This window comes from Pipra filicauda, unplaced genomic scaffold (assembly GCF_003945595.2).
Source record: "Pipra filicauda isolate LSUMZ 115617 unplaced genomic scaffold, ASM394559v2 scaffold121_size3267253_pilon, whole genome shotgun sequence".
Classification (NCBI taxonomy): domain Eukaryota; kingdom Metazoa; phylum Chordata; class Aves; order Passeriformes; family Pipridae; genus Pipra; species Pipra filicauda.
The window spans coordinates 1,065,566-1,090,856 of NW_024103674.1; the positions used below are offsets into that span (position 1 = coordinate 1,065,566).

At 61.2% G+C, this 25,291-nt stretch overlaps 3 protein-coding genes across 7 annotated transcripts; 1 reads left to right on the top strand and 2 right to left on the bottom strand.

The window, feature by feature from the left end:
• The first annotated feature begins 1,158 nt into the window (after positions 1-1,158).
• Positions 1,159-12,410, top strand: ENG (endoglin). Its single transcript, XM_027729932.2, has 15 exons — positions 1,159-1,268; positions 5,246-5,403; positions 7,638-7,772; positions 8,347-8,497; positions 8,668-8,824; positions 8,977-9,109; positions 9,322-9,496; positions 9,579-9,730; positions 9,855-9,998; positions 10,281-10,325; positions 10,442-10,552; positions 10,654-10,899; positions 11,096-11,159; positions 11,234-11,335; positions 11,780-12,410. The coding sequence occupies exons 1-15, from the start codon at positions 1,211-1,213 to the stop codon at positions 11,896-11,898; spliced, it is 1,950 nt and encodes a 649-aa protein (XP_027585733.1). The 5' UTR covers positions 1,159-1,210; the 3' UTR covers positions 11,899-12,410.
• On the bottom strand, positions 12,262-17,129 carry FPGS (folylpolyglutamate synthase). 5 transcript variants are annotated; one of them, XM_027729935.2, is made up of 15 exons: positions 17,072-17,129; positions 16,024-16,152; positions 15,866-15,919; positions 15,685-15,749; positions 15,490-15,604; positions 15,291-15,368; positions 14,936-14,997; positions 14,733-14,835; positions 14,559-14,636; positions 14,341-14,488; positions 14,165-14,263; positions 13,832-13,982; positions 13,668-13,743; positions 13,275-13,341; positions 12,262-13,178 (listed from the first exon to the last, which is right to left on the bottom strand). In XM_027729935.2, exons 2-15 carry the CDS (start codon positions 16,138-16,140, stop codon positions 12,751-12,753), a joined length of 1,641 nt encoding a protein of 546 aa, XP_027585736.1. In that variant the 5' UTR covers positions 16,141-16,152; positions 17,072-17,129; the 3' UTR covers positions 12,262-12,750. The 5 variants fall into 5 exon arrangements, with proteins under 5 accessions (XP_027585736.1, XP_027585740.1, XP_027585734.1 ...); XM_027729939.2 differs by lacking the exon at positions 17,072-17,129 and adding an exon at positions 16,837-16,902; XM_027729933.2 differs by lacking the exon at positions 17,072-17,129 and adding an exon at positions 16,670-16,769.
• A 1,556-nt stretch (positions 17,130-18,685) lies between these two features.
• On the bottom strand, positions 18,686-23,537 carry CDK9 (cyclin dependent kinase 9). The gene is made up of 7 exons (XM_027729940.2): positions 23,418-23,537; positions 22,739-22,820; positions 22,558-22,648; positions 20,867-21,033; positions 20,504-20,675; positions 20,279-20,427; positions 18,686-19,318 (listed from the first exon to the last, which is right to left on the bottom strand). Exons 1-7 carry the CDS (start codon positions 23,507-23,509, stop codon positions 18,953-18,955), a joined length of 1,119 nt encoding a protein of 372 aa, XP_027585741.1. The 5' UTR covers positions 23,510-23,537; the 3' UTR covers positions 18,686-18,952.
• Positions 23,538-25,291: the final 1,754 nt, after the last annotated feature.

Consider the following 25,291-nt stretch of genomic DNA (forward strand, 5'->3'; position numbering starts at 1 on the left):
ACCCTGCAGTTGCCACCATCCCAATGTCCATCACCGAGGGTCTCTTGCCCATTAACCAGCAGTGTCACCGCAGAGAGAGGGGTGCAGGAGGGCCAGGGGACCCTGTGCCTGGTCCCAGTCCCCATCGCTGTCCCCATCCCCGGGTAAGCACCCGTCCCCGCGGTCCCCAGGAGATGGCAGTGCTCTGTCATGGGAGATGGCTCTGCTCACCCCGGGTCATCGACATCTCCGGGGACATCCCGGCTGTGGGGACAGGCGTCGCTGGCTTCCCTGGCAGGTCCCCATTCTGTCCCCATGCCCGTGAACCGTGGGTCGGGATGGAAAGCACCCCCGGGGACCTGTGCCTACCCCCGGCACGGGCATCTCAGCCCCACTGATAGCTGCGTGAGGGCTCTCTCCTCGGCCAGCAGCCACTGGCACATGCAGAAGGAATGGGGCAGGGGTGCAGAAGGGGGTCCCTGGGTGTCCCCAAACACCCCATGGCTCCCACCTTGGCAGTGCTCGGCTGTGACCCCCCCTTGCCCAGACACCCCTGTCACAAAGGACCTCCTGATCCCAAACCCCAAACCCTGCCAGGCAGGGGTGTTCGGGCAGCCCCGGCTGTGGCCTGGTCAAGGGTGCAGGCAAGACAGTCAGCGGTGCTGGGGGGCCTCCACCTGCCCCATGGCCCCAGAGTAGGTGTCCAGGGCCATGGGGCAGCCACTGGCCTGGGACATGGTGACCCCACTAGAGTGCTGGCTGGGAGCAGTGGGAGCTGAATGTCAGGGGCAGTTCCCATCCCCGTCACTTGGGATGTCCCTGTCCCCATTGCCTGGGGTAGCCCCCTATCCCCATCACTGGATGTAATTTAGGAGGGTTGGACGTCACCAGAACTCTTGTGTCCCACACCCCTCCCACCCGCCAGTGCCAGCCCTGGGGGTCCCTGGGGACACCCACCCCGGGCACCAGCGCCCTCTCCCTGCTCGGGGCGCTCCCAGCGCGCCCCTCCGGAGGCGCAGCCCCGCAGGGCGCTGGGGGGAAACTGAGGCACGGCGCCTCCGGGGGAGGGGGGGTCCGTCCTCTCCGCCCCCCCCGCCCCGCCGCCGGCCCGGCCCCAGCGCCGCCAGCGGCATTTCCTCCGCCGCGGACCCTCCTCCGAAGGGAGTCGGTTTCCTGCCGCTGCCGCCGCCCGCACTCCGCGCTGGCTCCCGGGGAGCGGCCGCAGGCGGACATGGGCCCCCGCGCCGCCCCGCTCCTGCCGCTGCTCCTGGCGCTGCTCGGCCGCCCGGGTGAGTGGGGATGGGGGGCACCGCGGGACGGCACCCCCGGGATGGGACCGCGGGACGGGACCCCCGCGACGGGAAAGCGGCGACTCTGGGTCGGTGGCCGAAGGGGTCCCGTCTGTGCCCGCACAGTGTCACCCCCAAAAACCACCGCGAGAGGAGGTTTTGGGGGACAGCCCCGAGGGCGGTGAGGAACAAACCCATCCCGAGCTCCGGGAACACACACAGCACAGCCCGGCCACTCCCTGGGACCCCCCAAAATCCCGACTGCGTCACCAGGGCATGGAAAGTGTTGAAGAGTCTGCTGCCGAGCCCCGGCCAAGGCAATGGCACCCGGGGGGTCTGGAGTGGCTTCGGTGGCCTCCCACCACCGTGGGGTGTGGAGGTGTTGACGAAGACCTGGGAGCAAAAAACGGGAAAAACCCTGTAAAGCCTTGCATGGTATATGGGGATGGAGCTGAAGGGGAGGAATGGGGAAAAATGCTCATGGGATGTGGAAAAGGAGATGTGACCCCTGAGCCCTGATACCAGAGCAGTTGGGCCACCCCGAGGTCCCTTCAAAGCTACAGGAGGAATTTCAAGGGGGTCATGCCCAGGGACATCGGAGCTGGCGGAAGGCAGGGAGCTGGGTTCCTGGGGACATGGCCTGCTGGCAGAGGGGAGGGGAGCTGGGAAGGCAGCGGCTGCCCGGAGGGGCCGAGGCCAGCGGCACTGCGTGTCCTGGCTGGGTCAGTCCCTCCCAGCCACCTCGGGGGCCAGCGCTCGTGGGTGGTCCCACTGCCAGGCTCAATGCCCACTCTTATTTCACAACCCTGTGATATAAGACAGTCCCTGTCTGGGTGAGGTTGTGCCATGTGGGCCATGTCCCCCATAGCTGTGCCATATGGTCCCCATCCTCGTAGACGTACAGTAAGTCCCATGTCCTGTGTAGCTGTGAGGCTCAGTCCCCATCCTATAGCTGTGCCATAGAGTCCCTGTCCTGTTTATATGTGTGATAGGGTCTGTGCTCTCTGTAGCTGTGCCATGTGGTTGCCCATGCTATGTAGATGTGCAGTAAGGTCCCTGTCCTCTGTAGCTGTGGGTTCAGTCCTCATCCTATAGCTGTGCCATGTGCTCCACATCCTATGTCATTGTGCCACAGAGGCCTTGTCCTCACTGTCTATGATGTGTAGTCCCTATACCACACAGCTGTGCCATCTGGTCCCCATCCTACACAGCTGTGCAAGATCTGTGCCATACAGTCCATGTCCTTTGTATTTGTCCCCTGCAGTCTCCATCCTATATGCCTGTGCCATACGTGCCCTAGCACGTCTGTGCTATGTGGGCTGAGTCCATATGGTCCCCATCCTGAGTGTCTGTCCCTATGGTCCCTGTCCTGTTTAGCTATGCTGTATGATCCCCATCCTATGTAGCTGTGCCGTACAGTCCCTATCCTACACAGCTATTGTACACTGTCCCTGTCCCACGTAGCTGAGTGGTGCAGTCCTTGTCCTGACTGTGCTATACGGTCCCCAGCTGACATAGCTGTGCCGTACAGTTTCTGTCCTATGTAATGGAGGTATATTGTCCTGTCATATGTATCTGTGCCTGTCCTGTGTCACTCTGCCATATAGACCATCTCCTATGGCCATACCACCTCTAACCTATGCAGCTGTGCTATATGGACCCCATTCTATGTGATTGTGCCATATTGTCCCTGTCCTATGTAGCTGTGCTATGTGGTCCGTGTCCTGCGTAGCTCTGACATTGTCCCTGTCCTGCCTACCTGTGCCACTCACCACATCCTGTCCAGTTGCCGCCTCTCCCTCACAGGGATCCATGGTGCTGGGAGTGCCCACAGTGGACCTGTGCCATGGGACTGGGGTGCCCACAGTGGGTGCAGTGCTGTGGGCACAGACACAGCAGGCTTCCAGAGGTGGGGGACTTTGTGCCCTTCAGCAGGGACCAGCACTGCTCCCCATGGAGTGAGCACAGTGCTGAGTCATCCCTTCCCACCCTTGGGGAGAGGCTTCTCGGCACCCAGCTGACTTAGAGTGGCAGGAATGATGTGGCTTGCATCAGACCCGAAGCCTGGTCCCATCCATCCCCGAGCCCTGATGCCACCTCTGCGTGGTCCAACAGCCAACAGTGACTCGGAGGATGACAACTCCCTCTCAAGTTTGCAGCGCAGGGTCCATCCCCGTTCCTGATGGGGTCACCTGGGTCAGATCGTTACACAAGTGCCGAGGCGACACAGCCGGATGCAGAAATGCCAAAGTGGCGCTGCCTATCCCATGGGCATCCTGCGCCACCAGGTCCACCCCTGCCCTGCACCCCACACCCCAGCATTGCTCTCTGCCCGGAGCCTTTCATCTACCAAAAACCCAGGAATTGTGCCCCCAGCTCCGGGGGAGCCACAGTGGGACCATTCCTGCTGCCTGGTCTCAGCTGCGCCGAAGCAAGGGAGAGGGCAGGCGGCTGGAAAAACATAGAGTGGATTTTCTTTCTTTCTTTCTTATAAATTTTTTTTTTCCCTTTCCTGGAGTACAAAAATAACAGTGCCCTTATCTGATCGCCCCGGCGGCCCAGCTGAGCCCCCTTATCTGATCCTGACATAATGCTGGAGCCCGCTGCCTTCCCCAGGGACAGACAGTGCCCGACTGGCACCGCTGCCCCGCATCCCCCTCCGCTGGCATCCCTGCCCCGTGCCAGGGGCGAGCCCAGCCGTGGCCCCTGGCCCTGCCTGACCTCCCGGCAGGATGCTGCAGGAGGTGTGACGAGCTGCCCTGTCCTCTGCCCAGCAGTGCCGGGGCCGCGCGGCCGTGCCCAGCGCTGTCAGGGCAGGAGTGGAAGGGAAGAGGGACACAGCCTGTGGCGCCCAGATAAGCAGCTGTTTATCTTCCTCCCGATGCTGCCGGCCGCGCGGCCGCCACGCTGGGGGGAGGAAGCGCCGGACAATGAGTGGGCCCATGGCAGCGTCACCGCGAGGGTCTGTGCCGTGACCCTGCCACCATGGTCGGGCCACCCTGGTGGTGAGACGTGACCTAGGGACACCGTGATGGGCATGACATGGTATGAGCGGTCCTTTGCTGGGTGCCACATCCCAAAACCTCAACGACCTGGAACATCACACTCTTTAGCTCCAGTCCCTGTGGGGGTGGCTGGGAGGCCCTGGAGTGGGGTCCAGTGATGTCCCAGTATGGTGGCTGGAGCCACCAGGGATGGGAAAGGATGGGACAAGAAGAGGTGTTGCTCAGTGGCCTCTTCCAAAGAAAACACAGTGTCTCAGGCACTGTTATCCCAGGGGAAGCCCCCAGCTGTGGCCACAGGGCTCCATACTGCCCAACCCCCTTTGAGCCCCTGGGGGTGCGGGCAGGTCCTCAGGGGCCAGCTCGAGAACAGCCTGATCGCAGCAGGGCTGCCTGGGGCAGAGGAAACAGCCGAGGCACGTGGGGATTTACAGGATCAGGCCTTCAAATGGCTGTTTGCACTCAGGATTTCCCTTGGCAGCCGCCGGCCCGGCCCCGCTCGCTCGCGCACCGCCGGGAGCTTCGGGATGGGGCAAAGCTCACGCCTCGGCGCCCGCGGAGGATGAGCTTCACAGCCATTTCCATACCTGCGCTTCCCACTTTCCTGCAGCGGGGGGTGAACGCGGGGGGGCTTCCGCCACCGCCCCAGCACTCGGGGCGGCCGGGTGCGAGTTTTGGCACACGGCAGTGCCGAGCAGGGACAGCAGATTTTTCCAGCCCGGATCCAAGAGTCATTAACGTGATTGCGGAGGGGGCCGGCGGCGGCGGACGGGCCCTGAGCAGACACGTAGCAGATGGTCCCGGGGGTGCTGTGCCGGCCGTGGGGCCGTGGTGACGCCGGAGCGGGGCTCAGGGGCGCGGGGGCAGTGCCGGGGCTGGCGCGGCCACTCAGCCCCCTCCCGCATCGTGTCCCCCGATGTGCTGTCACCCCACATCCGTGCGGCGGGGACTGACGGTCTCTTGTTTTCCGCCCAGACCCCGGGAGAGCCGAGGGCTGTGACCTGCAGCCGGTGACGGGGGAGTCGCCCATCACCCTCTCCTACACTACCAGCACGGTGCCGCGGGGCTGTGTCAGCAGCGGCTCCCTGGGCACCGACCATGAAGTCCACGTCCTCAGCGTCAAGTGGTCCAAGGTGAGCGAGAAGGGTCTCGGTGCGTCGCCCCGGCACCATCACCTTTCACTGTCACTACACACTGTCACCACAGCATTGTCACCCTGTCACTGTCCTCATAGGCAGGGTGTCCCAGCTGTCAAAACTTTCCTTTAAGTAAGGAACAGTGAGAGGACCTGGATTAACCTCTTCCATGGTGCCTTCTGCCAGGCTTCCCCTCCCAGCACAGCCACGGGCATCTCTGCCCCCAACGGGATTTTAAAGACTTCAGAGGCAAATTCTCTAACAGTCCATGCTCCTGGGGCAGATGTCCTCGTGCTGGACATCCCAGGACACCCTATTTCCCTGGGGAGGTGGCCTGGTTTTGGCTCAGGAGCTTGGCAGAGCCATGTTGACCACACTGAGGAGGAAGGGAGGAATAGAAGGTGGAAAGGAAGGTGGGGTGGAAGGGAGGAAGGGATGGAGGGATAGAGATCGAAGAAGGGATGGAGGCAGGGATAAAGGAATGGAAGGAGGAAGGAGGGATCAAGGAGGCACATTGCTTTAAAGCACCCAACCTATCTGCCAGTGTTGGCATGGCCATACCAGGGGGCAATAATCCCTTTGTGGGTGCCTTTTGGCAGGGATTGGTGCAGAGCAGTGGCAGGGCTGGCGCTGGTACTGACTGGCGTTGTTGGGTGGGTTTGCACCAGCACGTGGGTTTGCACAGTGGCTCTGCAGCACAGTCCAGCTCCTCTCACTCTGGCTGGGGCCCCACAAACCCAGCACCCGATTTTGGCCCAGCCCTGGGCTGCCCGGCGCCACACTCCCCCCCGCCCCCGCCACCTCCCAGTTCTCCCAGTTCTGCTTTTCAGGACGGGGGTGGGAGCCAGGCCAGGAGGCGCTGGGGAGGGTGGGTTTTGCAAGAGCCCCTCTGCCCCAGCCCCGTGTGACCTGGCCCTGGCATCCTGGATAGGTGCCAGGGCCGGGGCTGCCCCGGGGTTGTCACCAGCGGCGGCGGGGACACGCACTGATGTCACGGCTGAGGCACCGAGCCCTGCGGCGGGCGGGGGGAGTCGGGCAGGGACGCGGCTCCACTTATAGAAGAATTACTGGAAGCCGCTTTCTATAAGCAGATCCCTACGATGAAAAAAAAAAAAAAAAAAAAAAAAAAAAGAGAAGAAAAAGGAAAAAAATAACCCGAAAGGCGGCGGCGGGAGCGACGAGGCTCCCGCCACTCGCGCAGCCAAACAATGGAGCGCCACAAAACACGCGGCAGGAAAAACAGCCGCCGGCTCCTCCCCAGCGCCCGGGGCCACCCGGGGTCCCCGGCCACCCACAGGGCTATGGCCAGGTCGGGATGCCCAAGGCTTCATCCCGTCATCCCTGTGCCCGGCACCGGCAGCTGCCTACACCCGGCTGGTCCCCAGCTGGTTTTCCCTGCCCGCTGCCTGGCTCAGCACTTTGCGAGCCGTGATTCGGGAGGCAGTTGCCAAACTTAGCGCCTGATGTTTCGACTTCCCCATCCGGATTTCCGGGTGGAGGCCACCAGGCAGTGCTAGCCACAGGGAATGATGTGTGCCAGCACTGTGCCCCCGGCATCCCTGCACACCAGTGTGGCTGCTCCTGAGCCTGGAGTGGCTGCACAGTGCTGGGATAGGGCTGGGAAACCTTCTGGGGGGATGTCATGGTGCCCATGGTGGGGATCCTCTAGTCTTTAGTGGGAGACACCCCGGTACCTACAATGGGGATGCTCCAGTGCCCAGAGTGGAGATTCCCTGGCCCCAGTGTTGGGACACCCCAGTCCTTGATGTGGGGACATACCAGTCCCCAGTATGAGGATACTCTGGTGTGGGGACATACCAGTTCCCAGTATGAGGATACTCTGGTTGCTGGTATAGGAAAGTCCCAGTCCCCAGTGTGGTGACATGCCACTCCCTAGTGTGGGGACAGCCCAGTCCACAGTGGGCACCTTCGTGCCCAGCGCAGAGATTAGTCAGTCTCTGACTCAAGGATCCCTGGACCCCAGCGTGGGGATACCATCATTCTCGAGGTAGGGATACTCTGGTCCCTTGCTTGGGGAAGCCAGGGGGTGTTTTTTCCCCCCCCCCAGTGTGGGTAGACATCCATGTGGCATTCCTACATCCCCCCAACAGCCCCCTGAACCGTCCTATCCAAAGTCTCTCCCAGCTGCCTCTGGCTCCAGGGGCAGCCAGAGAGGTGACAGCAGTTGGGGCTTGGTGGCCGCAGTGGTGACATTCTCCTCTTCCCCACAGGCCCCTACTGTCCTGCTGACAGTGTCCGTCACACCAGGAGCCGACGCCTGCGGCCGGTCACCAGTGCTCGTCCTCCTCTGCGCCCGCTGCTTTGCCAACATCACCTCCCGGTGCCCACACCTGCTCATCCACACCGTGAGTGCCACAGCCCCACACCAGGAGGAATCCCAGGGGGCAGCAGGGCTGGGGCCATCCATGGAGATGTTTAAGGGAGATTTGTGTCCCTCCCATCCCCAGACATGATGCTTGTGGTGCCCCAGGGAGGAGGGGACGCTCCTGGCCACTCCCGGCACTGAGCACAGGGCTGGCCAGGCAGGGAATGACGCACAGGGCTGGAAAAAGCTCCCGTTTCCTCTGGCCGGTGAGAGGAAGGTCAGGGATGGGGTTTGGCTCCAGTGAGCTGAGCCGGGGTCGGGCGCTTTGTTAGCAAAATAAACCTCCTGCTTTGTTTGTGGCTAATAATAAAGTGGGCCGAACCCTCCGCGTGCCGTCGGCCACTCTTGCCACTCCCAGCCCATGTCCCTGAAAACCCCCACTCATCCAGGGTGACCCCCAGCTCAGGCTCCAGGGATGCTCACCTGGTTTAGTTTCACACTTGCATCCTTCACTCTGAGGGGAAAGGTTTTCCTCGCTTTCCCCATGCCAGCCCACACCAGGGAGGGATGAGCCTTGCCCCCTAGCCTGGCTCAGGCTGCCTCTTGGCCCACAGGATGCCCACCTCATCTCAGGGACCACTGCAGAGCCACCCAAGGCCTCTAGTGAGGAGGAGCTGCTGAACTGGGCTCAGTCTACCTACGGGGGCATCACATCCTACAGCGAGCTGCGGGATCCCCGCTGGGTGCAGCTCCGCCTGGGAGAAGGTGCGTGGGGCTGGGGTCTGGCCCTGAGGGTCTGGCACTGGGGGTCTGGAGTGATATTCCTGCTCCGGAAGGCTGACAACACCCCCGAGATGCCATGGGGACTGATGGCCCTGAGCATCTCCCCACCCACTGAGCCTGATTTGGCTTTGTCGATCCCCCCATCTACACAGACGCCAGCAGCCCCCCAAACTGCATCCCCCAGAACCACTTCAATGCCATGCTGCACCTTGAGACTGAGGTCTTCTTCCACGGGGTGAAGAGCTGCTCACACGGGGACACCCAGAGCACCAGGGCTGCTCACATCATCCATCTGCAGCCAGAGCCCAGGTACCGCAGTGCCAGCAATGGGTGGGATATGTTTGGAGATGCTTGGGAAGATGTTGGAGTGTTTCAAAGGCAAAGCCCCACATCTCAAGTTGGATATGGGACCCCTTGGTGTGGAATGCTGATGCTGAGAGGAGGCTCTCGTGGTTTTGCAGCTCCCTGATCACAGAAGTGAACCTGTCCCTCAGCTGTCCCGAGAATCACGTCAGCAACCAGATCCTCATCCTGCAGAGCAGGGCCAACTTGACCTGGTCTCTCTCCTTCAAGAAGTGCAACATCCAGGTCATGGTAGGCCGACTGGGACATGTATTCCCCCAAAACAGGTCTGCCAGGGACCCAGGAGATGCCAGTGGCATGGGCAGGGTGGCAGGAGGGCACTTGGGGACATTAGACACGGGGAGATGGCAGCGTCCCTCCTGCAACCCTTCCTGACAAGGACAAACCCAGAAGCTGTCCCATCCCCATTTAGCCCTTCTGTGCTGCCCCTCTTCCCATTGTAGGCCTCTGGGAACTACAAGATCATGACCATCTTTCCGACGCTGTTGCCTGGGGAGCTCCTGCCTGACACGGAGCAGGACCTCATTGCTAAAGCCTTCGAGAAGAACTACAGCACCATCGCCTCCTACTCCGCCATCCCCGCCACCACCCGCATCAGCATGGAGATCCAGGAGAACAGTGAGGCCCCCAGAGCACCAGGGCTGGGCGGGGTGGGGAGTGCCACCACCCCCACTCAACACCCCATCTCCCTGTCCTGCAGAGGCGGCCAAGAAGGTGACTGAGATGATCACCCCCATGACCCGCCTGACCCCCGCTCCTGAATTGCAGCCCCACCAGCTGCTGCTCCTGCTCAAGCCCTGGACGTGCACAGATGAAACCATGGAGATCACCATCATCAAGTCCCACCTGAAGGTGACAGGGAAGGAGGGGGGAGGTCCCAATGTCCACCAACAACACATTTTCCTCCCGGTGCTCGGGATGGGTGGCACGGGGCTGTCCCCAGCCAGTGGGTGACCACCATGTGTTTTTTCCCCAGGTCATCAAGGACTTGGACATTAAGGACATCACACTGAGGGACATCAACTGCCAGGCAGAGAAAAATGCCACCCACTTCATGTTGAAAAGCCCCCTCAGCCACTGTGGCACCTTGCTGGGGGGCAGGGGCTATGCCAACAATGAGGTGAGGAGGGCCCAGCTGGGGGTGCTGCCCCCAGTCCCTCTGATGCCCCATGAAGGCTTCAGTGATGACTGGTGGGGCTTCTCCATGAGGACCTCCTTGCTTTTGCATGGCTGGAAACATCCACGAGATGGAAGGGGGGTGTGGGTGGGGCTCCCACTCCATTCTGTTCCATCCCATCCCATTGTGGGACCCTCCCATGCCTTCCCATCCCATCCAAGCGGGACAATACACCCTGGCAGTGAGGGTCACTTGGCTGACCCAACCTTCCTACCCTTCTCACAGCTCCTCATCAAGCTGTCCAAGGGCACAGAACTCCAGGACATACGGGTAAGAGCCGGATTTCCCAGCGTGCCCAAGGGTGGGAGAAGGGCACTGATGCCACTGCTGGCTGGGTGCTGGGTACTGGGTGCTGGGGGTGGCCTCAGCACTGTCCCCTCTTGCAGGTGGCCTTCCAGTGCGAGATCCCACGGGAGCTCTTCCTGCGCCTCTTCCCCACCGCTGCCTTCGAGGTGCCACAGACAGAGCTGGAGGTCAACAAGGAGGCTTTCCTGCAGGTACTGCCGCTGTCCCAGTGCCCAGGCTGGGGGAGTCTAGCCACCCCTGGACCAGTGACCCTGACTGATGGTGTGTCCCTATTCCCCTCTACCCATGGCAGGCATCCATGATGTGGGACGACCACCCGGCCGACCTGCAGCTGAAGGACTGCTGGCTGGTGGCACCGGGGCGGGAGCCGGTGCTGCTGGTGCAGGATGGGGAGGCACATGACGTGGGGGTGGCCGTGCTGGAGGGCCCCCCCAGCAGCCACGGGAGGAAGATCTGGCGCTTCCGCTTCACCTATGCTGTTCCCGAGGGCGGACGCATCCCCTTCTCCGCCACCCTCAAATGCAAGGCCGGCTTGCAGGTCAGTGTAACCCCCCCCACCCTGCAAAGCCACCACACCAGTCCCAGCCTGGCAGGTTTGTCCCACACCATTGGGTGATGGAGCCCATCTGGGAGCAGCATTCCCTGGTTAAAGAGCCTCGAGGCTCCCAGCCCTGTCCCCTTACTGGGGTGTGCAGATCTCCCCCCACCTCTCACCCCAACCTCCACCTCTGCAGAACAACACCAACTTCGAGAAGGTCCTGGAGGTGACAGTGAAGGATACCTGGCGGCCACCCAACAGTGAGTTTGGGGCAGGGAAGGGGCCAGGGTGGGAATGGGAGTGGGAAGGTGCTGATGGCCTTGTCCTCCCACAGGCCGTGGGCTGGGACTGGCTGCTGTCCTGGGCATCACCTTTGGTGCCTTCCTCATCGGGGCGCTCCTCACCGCTGGGCTCTGGTGCATCTACTCGCGCACCCGTGAGTATCCACCACCCCTGGGGACCCCATGGTGGGACTGGGGGACCACACGCATGTCCCTTACTGGGTTGCCCATTTTTCCTCCTGGTCAAGACCCCCAGGTGAGCCAGGGACCAGGCTGCTCCGTTACCCTCGTCTGTACAGCCCTCCTGGCAATGCCATATAATAACCCTGCTCCAGGTGTCCACAGCTTCCCGGGGTCCCTCCTGCTACCCTGGGGTCCCCTCTGCCACCTGCCCTCCCTCCAGCTCCTGGTGCCACCATGGTCCCCCACGCTCATCTCCATCTTAGGGGCTCAGGGGCCAGTTGGGGAGTGACCCACCAGGGTTTGTGCATAAGGGCTGTAAGGTCCTGTGGGGACAAGCCAAGACCGCCACCACTCGCCCTGAGTGTGGTTTCCCCTTGGTGTTTCCCCCCGGCTCCATGGCGGGCGGTGTGAGCCAGGTCCCATCTCCAAACTGCAGCCGGTTTCCAGCACGGCGCCAGCCTCGGAGAGCAGCAGCACCAACCACAGCATCGGCAGCACCCAGAGCACCCCCTGCTCCACCAGCAGCATGGCCTGACGCCCCCGGGCCCCCCCAAGCCTGCACAGCCCCTGGCCAACGGACTTGGGGAGCCACCCCGGTGCCATTAAGCTGATTTTTTGCCCCAAATCTCAGGCCGAGCCCAGAGGGGGCCTCCGTTACTCATTCAGTGAATGCTTTGGCCCCCCGAGGGCAGCCCACGCCGGGGGGGGTGCACCCTGCAACCCCCCTGGGGTCCCCCGCTGCAGGGGGGAGGCAGAAAGAGCAGTTACTGCCAAAGCCTCCCCCAAGGCTCCCCATCAAATGGGGGGGGAAGAAGTGGGTGCCCCCAGGACATGCCCCAGCACTTGGGGTGACCCCTGTGCCCCTCCTGCATCCCCCCCAGAAGGCAACAGGCACCACTGGGAGCAGCAAGAGGTTTATTCAGATGGGGGTGTGCAAGGCTGCTGCCCTCCCACAGGGCGATGGGCAGAACCCACCACACCCCCCCCAGCTCCCCATACAAGTTACAAACTGTTATTAATAATAATAAAAATCTCCCCTATGTTAAATTAGTCTTGCCCTGATGCTGAGCCTCGCCACAGATTGAGGCTCCCACCTACCGCCCCCCCAACCACCCCCTGGGCACTGGGACCCCAGCACAGCCTGGGGTAGCCCCCCCCAGACCCAGGGGACCCCCAATCAGTCTCACCAAGAGGGGAATGTGGGCCAGGAGCATCCCACACATGGGCAGTGTCCCCGGGAGGGCACAGGCAAAAGGCACTGGGGTGAAAAATGGCTGAGCCGGGGTGGGGCGAGGGTGTCCCATGTGCCCTCCCGGATGCCTCCGACATCATCGGGGGCACAACTGCTGCTTCAAGTAAAACCAAGTGCAAAGCCCAGTCCATCCAGTTACTGGGAGAGCGCAGGGTCAAGCAGCCGCAGGGCCCCCCCCACCAAGTGCAGGCTGCCGGTGACCAGGACACGGACAGCGGCCGCCTCCCGCAGCAGCACGGCCCCGCTGCTGGCAGCAGGGTGGGGGTGAGCCCCCGAGGTGGCAGGGGCTGCCAGATGGGGGTCCCGGCCCTGTGCCACCCACTGCAGCGCCTGGGCCAGGCATGGGAACACGAGGGCTGTGGAGTTGAGAGGTCGTGGGGCTGGGGGCACGAGGAGCAGGGAGCCTCGGGCAGGGGCTGGCTCCAGCAGCCCCCCCACCCGCAGGGGAGCTGGGAGCCAGGGGTCCTGCCCCCCCTTCTCCTCCAGCAGCCGGGTCCACGTCCTCTGGTTCTCCAGGCAGCGGGTCAGGGCATTCTCCAGTGTCACATTGAAGTTTTGCTGGTCTGGGAGGGATGGGGGTCAGAGATTTGGGGGGGTCAGGGAGGGGGTCAGGATTGGGAAGGGGGGCCGGGGGGAGACCCCGGCTCCCCAGCACTCACCCACGTTGTTGGCCACTGACTCCTCCGTGAAGTTGGGGCAGAAGACAGCGTAGTCAAAGTGACAGGGCTGGGGGAAGAGGGGGCGTCACCACTGCAGGAACCCTCAGGACCCACCCGTGGGACTTCCACTGGGACCAGTCCCACACCAGCGTGGTTACAGGGGCCAGGGCGTGGTGATCCAAGCCCCTTCCCCACACCCAGGACTCTGAGAGCCCTGCGAGGGGAGCTGAGGTGCGATACACCCAGGGACAGCAGGGTGGACAGATGGACAGACAGACAGGGGGCCAGCTCCACCTCGCAGCTCCCTGCTCCCACAGCAAAGCAGGCCCTAGGACAGGCAGAGAGCCCAGGCATCCGGGCACAGAGACCCCCCTGTGCTCCCCCAAACCTCACCAGCAGCAGCTTGAGCAGCGCCGCCGTGTCCCGGTCCCCCGTGGCGTTGAAGAGCAGCACACGCACCTCGGAGCCGCTGCAGGGAGAGAGGGCAGGTGGCCCATGCCCCAGCATCACCACCATGCCCCCCCGGGCATGTGTCCCCCCTCGTGTCCCCTTCTTACTCGTGGAGCTTGTCCTGGTTGAGGGCAGCCTGGCGGAACCAGCGGACACAGGCCTGGATGCTGCTGGTGGTGTGAGCTCCGTCCAGGTACCACGTCACAGGGCCGTGGGACAGCACCTGGGTCCGGCCCAGCCACTCTGTGTCCCGCAGGCCTGGGGGGACACAGGGCATGGATGGGACCCCCACACCCTCCCCAGCACTGGTACCCCCGTGGGGATCCAGTGTGGGGCAGACTGTGCCCTCCAGGACACGTGGCATTGGTTGGGGTTCAGCATGGCCCTGCCATGTCCCCTATGACACAGCGAGGGGAATTCTTGGTGTGGCCATACTGCACCTTGGATCATGGCATCGGTGGGGTGGAAGGCAGGTGCCAACGGCACCGGCCTCCCCACCAGCTCAGTGCTTGGTGGCACTTCCTTCAGCTCCCCAAGACCTGGGGGGACAGGCACCCCACTGAGACCCTGGGGGTCATGGCGGGGTCTGCCCCCCATCCCCATCCCCCTGCCTTACCCTGGCAGCCACGGCGCTGCAGCCACATCCGCGCCAGCTGCAGGGCCAGGGCGGCGTTGGAGCGCTGGTGGGCACCCGCCAGCCCCAGCTGCAGCGCCCGGCAGCCCTCCTCGAACTCGTCCAGCTCCGGGCACAGGTAGAGGGGACACTGCAGGGAGAGAAGGCTGAGCCCCCTGCCTTGGGGTACCCCCAAATCCACACCCCTGCCACCAGCTCACCTTCCGCTCCTGGGCTCGCTCCCTCAGCACTGCCAGCGGCCGCTCCGGCTGCGCCACAGTGAATGCTGGCACACCAGGCTGTGAAGGATGGGGATGCTCAGGGACACACGGGAGCTTAGAGTCACAGGGGAGCACACCCCAAAACCACGAGGAGAGATGACCTGGTCTCCCTACCTTAAAAATGCCCCCCTTCTGCCAGGCAATCTTCTCCATGGTGTCTCCCAGGATGCTGGTGTGGTCGATGCCCAGGGCGGAGACCCCACACACCACCGGTGCCCTGGGGATGCAGCACAGCAGTGTCCCCACTGTCCCCACCACAGTGGGGACACCAGGGCCTGGCAGCTCTGGGGAACAGGCTCAGCCACACCAGCTCCTACCTGATGATGTTAGTGCAGTCATAGGCGCCACCAATGCCAACCTCCACCACTGCCAGATCCACCTGGGGACACGGGGACACTGGAGCCATCACAGGGCCACCAGCACCATAGTCCCCACGGATTCTGGGATGTGGGTGGGGCCAGGTCCCTGTCACCATCCTTTCCAAACCCACACCTGAACACACCTCCCATTTGCTGGGGAACCATCCACCTAGCACAGCATCCCCTGGTTACAGCCACAGCAGCCTGACCCATGCAAGTTCTGCCCCAAGTTGGGGCTGAATCCTATGTTCCCCCCTCCCTGATGTCCCCAACCCATCACAAGCTGGAGGTCACCACCACCACCACCACTTACCTTCTCCTGCAGGAAGACATGGAAGGCCATGACAGTGAGGAAGCGGAAATACGCCGGCATGCTGGCGTGCACTGGGTCCTGCCAGGCAGAGCGGGCGTGAGGGGACAACACAGGGCATCCCCAACCAGAGTGGGGGCACAGAGCCCCAGGAGGGGGGACCCAAGGGAAGAACCACCCCCATAAGCCCTGCTGCCACTACCTTGGTCTGCTCCAGGCGGTTGTAGACCAGCCAGAAGTACTTGTTGAAGAGGTCCTTGCTGATGGGCTGCCCATTGATGCGGATCCGCTCGCGCACCTGCACCAGGTGAGGGGAGCTGGGGGGGGTGCAGAGCAGGGGGAATGGTCAGGCACAGCACCACCGGCCCCCCAAAACCCTCCTGACCCCCCTGCCCACCTGTAAAAGCCTGTCTTCAGCCCGTAGTTGCGGAGGATGCACTCGGTGAAGGCGCAGGCTGAGCCCTGAGGAGACGGTGGCATTAAAGCCCCCTGTGCCTGGGCAGGGGCAAGCAGAGCCACAGAGCCAGCAGCTCCCCCTCATGCCTCCAGTACCCCGCAGCACCACCCACCCGCCTCACCTTGCCCTTCGTCCCCGTGACGTGTATGATGTTCAGTCGATCCAGGTCCTCGACCTGTAAGAGTTCAACCACCCTGTGAGAGCCCCGCAGCTGCCAGTGCCGAGCACGGTGGCACTGCTGACAGGACAGGGGGACAGGGACGGGGATCCCCCATTCACCTTCAGCCCACTCCTCTCCAAAAAGCCCTGCATGGCTTCCAGCTGGGCCTGGGGGTCGCCACGCTCCCGCTTCACCTGTTCCAGGTCGCTGGCATTGGTCTGCAGGGTGTTGAGCATCCGGACTGCATCCTGGAAAGACCCCCGTGGTGGTCAGGATGGTGCCCAGCACCACCCACCCTGCCTGCCCCAAGCCCACCACACTCTAACCCACCCCATCGGGCTCGGTCCCCTCAGTGGTGCCCGTGGCCACCCACACCGGCAGCATCTCTGCCATGGCGCCGCGGGGCCGAGCCGGCAGCGCCAGAGCCCGTCACGGGGACAGGCTACTTATGAGCAGGGGTTGCCCGTCCCTCCCCAGGCGCCCCTTGGCCCCGCGGTGGGGGCACAGGGCAGGCCAGCGCCCGGCACCCGCTGCTGCTCAGTGGGACAAGGTCGCCGGCGGGAGCGGGCAGCGCTCCAGTGCACACCCGGTGTTTAACGAGCGGCACTAACGAAGCAGCCGCGCTGTTGAAGCAGGAGCGCTGCACCTGCACGGCGCACGTGGGACAAGAGCCCACCAAACACGCTGGTTCGGGACGTGCGGCTGGCGCTGCACCGGGGGCCTGGCATGGGCCCAGCACATGTCCCTAACGTGGGGACACCCCACCCAGGCAGCTGGACCTTGGCCCGTCAAACAGCGGCAACTGGCACCGGCGGCGCTTCCAGCTCCAGGGAGCGCGGGGCAGGACCGCTCCCGCCTGCCCGGGGGGGCACGCCGGGGGACCGCCATCGTGCCCACGACGCCTGGAGCGGCCGCGTGGCACCGGGACACACCGCAACTGCCGGAGCGGCTCCCGCCGCAGGCCGGGGTCACCCGCCGCTGTCACGGGGCGCGGCGGTTTGCGGGGTGCCCCCAGCGGAAAGCGGGGACACTCGGCCCAGGGTTGCGGGACATGGCAGAGGGTGCGGGACGTGGGGGGAGCCGCCGCCCGTGGTACCGGAGCCGCATCGCTGTCCGGGGCCCTGGGACCCGCCCCCCGCCCCCCGTGCGCGCTCCCGGCCGCAGTACCTGGTAGTCCGTGGCGGGGGCGCGCGCGGGGCGCGTGCCGAAGCGGCGCCCCCCGGCCCGCAGCGCCACGCGCAGCGCGCGCAAGCCCCGCGCCACCATCCCCGCGCCCGCGCGCGCCGCCGCCGGGTGGGGTGGGGGGGGAGAGAGGGGGAGGCGGGACCGCACCGCACCCCCCCCGCCATCTTTGAGCCGGGCAGCGCGCGCCACGTCAGGGCAAGGGAAGGGGCGGGGGAGGAGCCATCTTTGCGAAGGGCAGAGGGCGGCGCCCCCTCCGCGACCACCGCGGGAGGGGGGTCCCGGCCGACCCCTCGGGACAGGAGAGGACGAGGATGCAGCACCAGACGCAACGCCACGCGAGGTCGCTTAGTCCGCCAGCGGATTGGGATGTGGCCCTGAAGCCCGTACGCCCAGCCCGGGGCACAGGGATCCCCGGACCCCGCAGCCCTCGCCTGGGGCCAGCGGAGCCCCCGGGCTGCTCCCAGCAGTGCCAGTTAATCCACTGCAGTGCTGCCTGCGCTGACCCCCCCCCCCCCCAGTACCGGGGTTTCAGGGTGTCCGACCCTGCATCTGCCCTCGGCAGTAACAGGGGCTGTCGTGCAGCACTCCCGCTGCTGTCTCCGGATGGGCAGCAGAGCAACACGAGCTTCAAACCAGCTGTTTGGGACAGGACAGTGTTTATCCACAACGACACAAATCAACTGGCTTATTGCTTGTAACCCACTTGCCTTTCCAAAGAAACAAATCCCCCCCAACCAGACACTGTTTCAGAGCCCAGAGCCGAGACGGAGTTACCTTGTACAAGTCTTCTATTATCCACACTTTTTATCCTGAGGCCTTATGCTACCCACGTGGCTTTTGCCAATGGTCATTAACAGACAAGTTAACAAGTGCCAAATGTTGTCACTCGTGGCACATCACACACACTGAGTCTAGGGATCCCTGGGGCTCAGCAAGAAGGTGGCCAGCTACAGCTCACAGCCATGGGAGACACTGCAGGGAGCACTGCGGAGGAGCACTGGCTCCGGATGAGTTGGAAGCAACCAAACTCTGGCATAAGGTGTGCATGGGTGATCAGTGTGTGCACAGGCAATTCCAGTAGGATGGCAGGTCTCACCTCAGGCCAGGTCAGCACTCACAACTCCCTCCCCCATCCCAACTCCTGCCCAGCCAGGGCTGCAGGGAATCAGGGTGGGTGTGTCCCCCAGGACTCCCGATTGTGATTTACAATGAAGAAAGCATGGATGCCACATGCTGTTACAGAGATCAATCATTCCCACTGCAAATCCAGGCTATATGGAGCACTCAGCTCTGCCAGCCACCCCCCTGGTTTTCCAAGTAAGCCCCTTTCCAGGCTAGATCCCAGCCTGCAGTGAGAGCAAGTCATGCTGTCTAGAGCGACTGCCTTCCCCAGGACACCTCTGATGACTCAGAAGCACCTGCCTCATCCTACATCAACGCTTCAGTGTTCAAAAGTTACTCCATGCAGGAGCTACAACCAATCAAGAAAGCTGAGATCTCCAAGCCCAGCTTAGTCCAGGGCAGCTAATCCCAGTCTTGCTGGTCCCAGCACCATTTGCCAAGAGCCCCAGCATGGACTCTTTATCCATCACCACATCCATGACAATTGATCTGAAAGTTTAATGTAACCAATACAGACAGTTGCAGAGGGTGGGGAACACAGGTTCTGAGGCAAAACTGCAGGGAAACACTGTGGAGCTCACAGGTGCCACCTCCCCAGTCACGCAGCTCCGCGGTGGCTGAGAGGAGACGGCTGGGCTCTGCCAATGCCATCAGTCACTTCACCTTGAAAAAAGTCCTTTCCTAGACAAAAAGACCTCGCTGGGACATCCCAGAGAAGCCCAGCCAGGGCCTTGCTGGGTGTCAAAACACCCTGTCAAACTCAGTCTGGTTGGTGGCCGTCGGGTTCCTGCCTTGGTTCGCCGGCTGCTGGGGCATGTGCCCACCCCTCCTGCGCGGCGGGGCCAGGTACTCGAACATGGACTGGTTGTGGGTGGACAGCATGTTTTTGAGGTCCGAGGGCATGGGGTCTGACCAGAAGAAGTCGTGGTTCAGTGCGTCGTCGCTGTCGATGCGCTGGGCGGGGTCCAGCACCAGCAGCTTGTCGATGAGGTCGAGGGCATAGGGGTCCTTGACGTAGGCCTTGAGCCGATCCTTCACCTTCCGCTTCTGCCCCTTGGGCAGGTCCAGCTTCTCGTACAGCTCGTACTTATCCACGTTGGGCCACACCTGGGAAGGGGCAGGAAAGGGGGTTGACAAGAAATAATTACTGAAAGCACAAGCCATTTTTTATTCAAACACCCTCAGGCAAACCAGGGTGAGGTCTGAAATAACAACTCTAGTTTATAAACTTCCAAGCCAGCAGACCTTGTTCCCACAGCAACAAGGAGGCATTAAAGGGTGCTCTAACGCCTGGAGACATGTGGACAAGTCAGGACAGGGCCTTCTGGTGTGGAAACAGCATGCAGGATGCTCCAGGATTTCTGGCTCTCCCACAAAACAACTACTAGAGAGCATGGCTACCACAGACAGAAAGATAAGGTGACAAAACTGATTGCTACATAATCAGTATGTACATAACCCGGATGTGGCACCTTTTATCCTTAGAAAGCAAAGCTGCAATCACTAGCATTTATCTCAACCCTGATCTGGCAGAGAACACAGCAGGTGGCAAAGAAAGCGCCTTCAATGTATGTACATAATGAATGTGACTGCAGGGTCAGGACTCTGCAGCTGCCAGCACAACATTCCGCAGATCCCAGCCCGGGCTGGGATCCCTCAGCTCGCTCCCCACAAGAGGGCAGGACGAGCTGCTGATAAAGGAGGAGCTGAGAAAGGACCGGGCCCAGCGCTCACCCCAAGGCTGAGATGATACCACAAATCACAAGCCAGAATTCAAGAGGCTTTTCAAGGTGACCAGTGCAAAATACCAGAGACAAACCTCTCAACAGAAAAAACCCCCCACCCTTCTTTAAGCAGAAATTGAGTGTGTTTGTCTGAGAGACAACCCCCAAACACAGAAGCCTAGAAGACTCTCCAGCCTCCCTACCAGCTGCAGGCACCTTCCAGTGCTGCTGGGAGCACACAGCAGCCAGCACACAGGGCAGGGAAGAGCCCAGGAGTGCCTGGCCCCACACCCTGCTCACACTCCTCCCGCTCTCCACACCACATCCCCGCTCCTGCCCTCACCTCTGGGGTGATGGATCCGCAGAGCTGGCTGATGAGGGTGAGCTGGTGCTGCTCCGTGTTGCCCTGCATGATGGGGCTGCGGGTCCACATCTCTGCCATGATGCAGCCTGCGCCCCAGAGGTCAATGGGGGGACCGTAGTCCCGCTCCCCTAAACGGAGATGCCGAGTTAGTCTCCCAGAGGGACGAGGAGGGATGAGAAGCCAGCAGAGCCCACCACCTCCTACCTAGGAGCAGCTCGGGAGGCCGGTACCACAGGGTCACCACCCGGTTGGTGTAGCGGTTGGGCTGGCTGTTCTTGGCCAGGCTGAAGGCTCGAGCCAGCCCAAAGTCCGCCAGCTTCAGGACTCCGTCCCGCGTGATCAGGACGTTCGCAGCTTTCATGTCTCGGTGCAAGATCTGTACAAGGACAGACATTGAAGGGTTAAGGCATCAGAGTGCCCTCCTTGGGTGCCTGCTGCCAGCAGGATGCTCAGACTGAAGAGGTGAAATACAAGGATTTCCCTCCAGCCTGTGCTCAGACATCTGCTACTTGGAAAGCCGCAGAGAGCAGGGTGGCCTCTGAGCACAGCACGGATCTGGCCCACTACCTTGTTCCTGTGGATGTAGTAAAGTCCATTCAGCAGCATCTGCATAACTTTCTTGATCTCTGAGAGCGTGAACTTGACGTGGGCGTTGCTGAGGAGGCCGGCCAGGTCATGCTCACAGAAGTCAAACACAAGGTAGATGCTGCCCTTGCAGCGGTTGTATGGAGAGGCTGTGGGAGAGACACGGAGGCTCTGTCAGTGAGGGGCATGGAATAAATCACAGAATATCCACAGCTGGAAGGGACTCACAAGGATCCAACTCCTGGGACCCTTAACCCTGTCACAGCTCATCCCACCACCCTGCAGCTCATACAACACTTGCTAGACAGAACCTCAGGGCATGGGAATGCAGAGAACCAGAGAGCCTGCAGGTCCTTTGTAAAGAGACACTAAGCAAAAACAGCAACACAAGAACAGGAGATGAGGGTTGGCACAGGCAAGGAAAGGGCATGAAAACATTTGAAAGCTTCATTTCATGCTGCTCTGTGCACAATAACGGCTGTGGGGTTTCCTCCCTGCGAGCTGTGGCTGCCAGCCAAGCACCATCGCCGATGGCATCAGCGATAGAGGCATCCACAGACAGCCCTGGGAAACGTGCACTAACAAGGAAAACCTGCCCAATCTCACATTAGAAAGTGAGGCTTTTTGCAACCTCAAACAGCATCCACAAAAACAGACCACTCTGGATCAAACCAATTTAAAACTCCAACTGCAATTTAAAGTCTGTTATAGGAAACCTCAAATGAAGTAATCGATTCAATCTTGTTCCTAGAGTACACACGCAGAATGTTATTAGAAAGGCTGATTTTCATCAGCTGTAATCAGCAAAACCTGCTGATAAGCAGCTCCAACCAGAAAAGCTCAGTCCCCACAAAAGCACAGTGCTCTCCTCTCCAGCCAGGAGAGTACATGCTACACTGGGTTTGCAGTTCCTGACACAGATACAGCCCCAAATGCCCCTTTCCAAGGTAAAAAGAGAAAAGTCTGAAATTTAAGAACAGTAAATGCAGCCTTTCTACTTTACTGTAAACTGAGGTCAAGGTAGATTTGCATGAAAACTGGAATTCAAACAAAACAAAAACGAAACACAAACTACTGACAAGTCCACAAAAATATTTACCTTTGCTGTGCCAGACACCCAATCGTCACAGCTCATTTAATCACACAGTGAATTAAAAATTAACTTGTTATTGGTGTTTTTACTCATACCTATTCAGACAACAATCCACACAGTTCTGGAGTAACTTCAATTTCCCAGTCCTAGGCCAGTCCAGTGATTGGACTTTTCAAACAACACCATCACCAGGGATCTGCCAGTTTCATTTTTATTTGTCATGACTGGCGAGGGAAGGGCAGGCTGTAACAGCAGCTGTCACTTTCCATAGTATTTTTCCAGTACAAATCCACGTAAGGGAATGATATATAAACTCTAGTGAATGTTTTAAAGCAATTTCACTGAAAACAGAGCCAGGCCAGGTGTGCTGAGCCTGCCAAGCACCCGTCAGTGGGGGAACATGGCATGAGGTGGGAGTGAGGAGGTGGAGAAACTCTTTTCCAATATAAGTGAGCCGTTACCCTCCATCACAGGCAGCAACAAGCTCAGTTAGACAACCCCAGTCCCAACACGAGACACCAGCCTGCTCAGCAGGGCTGAAAAAAGCCATCAGCAACACAAGAGAGACACTGCAAAGTACCTTTGGTCCTGCAGATTTCTATGAGGTTCACCACGTTCTCGTGTTTGAGCAGCTGCAGGATTTTAATCTCTCGCAAGGCTGTGATGGGAAACTAGGAGAGAAAAACAGAGGACAGGGATTAGAGATTCACCCCCCAGTCCAGGCCTTCCCTAACACAGCCCAGCCATGCTCCCACACTTACCCCCTCCTTCTCATTTTCCATCAACACCTTTTTCAGCGCTACTTTCTTGCCTGTCTGACGATGTTTGGCTTTGAAAACTTCCCTGTAGAAACAGAAACAAATCCGTGAGTGGCACGAGGAAAAAAAAGGGAAGGAGCCAGGTGCTCCTGACCAGGAACAAAACCAAACAAGACACTGAAGTACCAGGCAGAGAGCTCCGAGCTGAGCCACCACCCAACCCAGCCACATCCCCCTCAGGCCAGTTCCCCCCAGGATTGGCTGAGCCAAGAGACAGCCAAGAGCTCCTGCAGCCTGACAAGGATTTTGGGTAAAGCAGCACATTTTGAGCCAAGATGTAGATTTTGGGTAAAAAGTTCCACATTTGGGGCAAAAGGTTGAACATTTGGGGCAAAAAGCTGTAATTTCGAGCCAAGTTGCGCATTTTGAGCCAAGTTACAGGTCCCCACCCAAGCTGTCTCCAAGATAAGCTCTGCTCTGCGTGAGCGGGGCCTCAAGGTGGGAAAAAGAGGTCTCATGAGCCAGGGTGGTTCTCTGGAGCCAGAGGAGCGACCGAGGAAAGGGACACCCGAGCAGGGCGAACCCGGGCATGGCGTGGGCGGGCCGCGGAGCCGGGCCCGGGCTGTAGGCCTGAGACCGGGGGGGGGGAGCCAGGGAGGGCCGTGGCCGGTGGGGCACTCACCCGAAAGTGCCCTGCCCGATCTTGGCGAGCTTCTCGTACTTGGAGACCTCGTCGCAGAAGGGGCACTCGACCATGTCGTACTGCTTGGCCATGGCGGCCGCGCCGTTGCCACAGCACCGCGGCCCGCCTGTTCCGCCACGTGACCCGACAGCGCGGCCACGTGACCTGCACGTTGCCGCGCGGGGCATCCTGGGAGTTGTAGTCCGCAGTGGCGCGCGCCATGTTGTCCCCGCTGTCACCCGCTCCCCTCCGCGTTGCCCGAAAGAGTGTTTTTGTGCCCCCCACTTGTGCTTAAACGCGTCAGAGGTTAAGCAGAACTTCTGCTCCTGCACCCCGATGCTGTGGCATGGGGATGCCGTGGCCAGGGCGGGAGGACACTGGGGGGCTGGTGGGAGGGGCCCCCGAGTTCCTGCCCCTGTGCCCAGATGGGGACAATCCCTCCGGCTATGCCGTGTTCAGGTGCAGGACGAACTGGAGGTTCTGTCTGGGGCTGTTTGAAACTGATCCCCAAGGTGGAGAGTGCAGGGAGACAAGGATAGAGCACTAGCAGGGATGGCTGGTGACGTCCCATCCATGGGAAAAACCAGCTCCCTGGGAATGGGGGACAACACGGACACCAGATCCCTGCCAAGGCCAGGCCACCTTGTCCTGCATGGAGACACTCCCACGGGGCACACCAAGGTCTCCCAGCACAAGAGCACAGCCCCTGGCAGGGCCCACCGGCAGTGATGCCATGGGGTTCTCACCCCGCAGGGACTGAGCCCCAGATGTGCACGGTGGAGTCCTGTGTGCAGGGCTGGCATCTTATCCACAGGGATAGAGTGTCATCCATAGGGATGGCATCCTCCTCTAAAGGACTGGCACCCTCATCCATAGGGCTGAAGCCTCATCCATAGGGCTGGCATCCTCCTCCATAGGGCTGTCACCCCCATCCATAAGACTGGCACCCTCATCCACAGAGCTGGCGCCCTCATCCATAGGACCGTCACCTTTCCCTAAGGCTGTCACCCTCCTCTATAGGGCTGGCACCTCCTCTGAGGCTGGCACCCAGGGTTTTTGGTTGTTCACACCTGCCAGGCACCCCCAACCCAGGACGCAGACGTGGCCCCTGAGCAGCTGGGCATGTGCAAGTGGCCACAGGGACTTTGGGGACAGCGTGAGGGCAGGCAGGGACAGCAGCGGGGCTGGGAGCAGATGACAGCACTGGGAGGAAACGCCGAGCGAGCGATGAGTGACTGCGGGGGGGGGCAGGAAGGGAGGAGCGGGCAGGGAAGGGCTTCACAGTTACAAACTTGTCCCTCTCGGTCCCCACGGCCTCCGACCGGCGCAGCCATGGCCGAGGGCCAGAAACGGGGGGCCTCCAAGAAGTTCAGTAAGTGGCCATGGGACAGGGTGGGCAATGGGGAGCTCACCTGGACAGCCTGGAAGGGAGGAAGGATGCATGAGTGTGAGTGTGAATCTGTGAGTGTGAGTCTGAGTTTGGGTCTGAGACTGAGTGTGTGCTCACACGCTCCCTGGGTCATCCCACCTAGGGATGTTTGGAGCTGAGGTAGGCTCTGCATTTGTTAGGAAACTCATTGAGGTGAGGGGCTTTGGGGGTTTCCATCCCCAGGGCTGGGGAGAGCCTGGGTGCTGGCTCTGGAGCTGGGTGCTGGGACTGGGACCAGTCTGCTGCAGCCCAGCCCTGTGCTGGGCCAGGATGCACCCAGGGGGATGCACAACAGGGTTTGGGGTTCTTCACTCCCCAAATCACACCCTTCAGGGTGCATGGTTGGGGTACAAGCTGGTGCTGGGGGCTTGGTGGACCCTCAGCCCAGGGTGCTCCTGCAGCACAGGGATGGGGGTGACACGGAGGAGCCAGGGTGGGAGCCTGG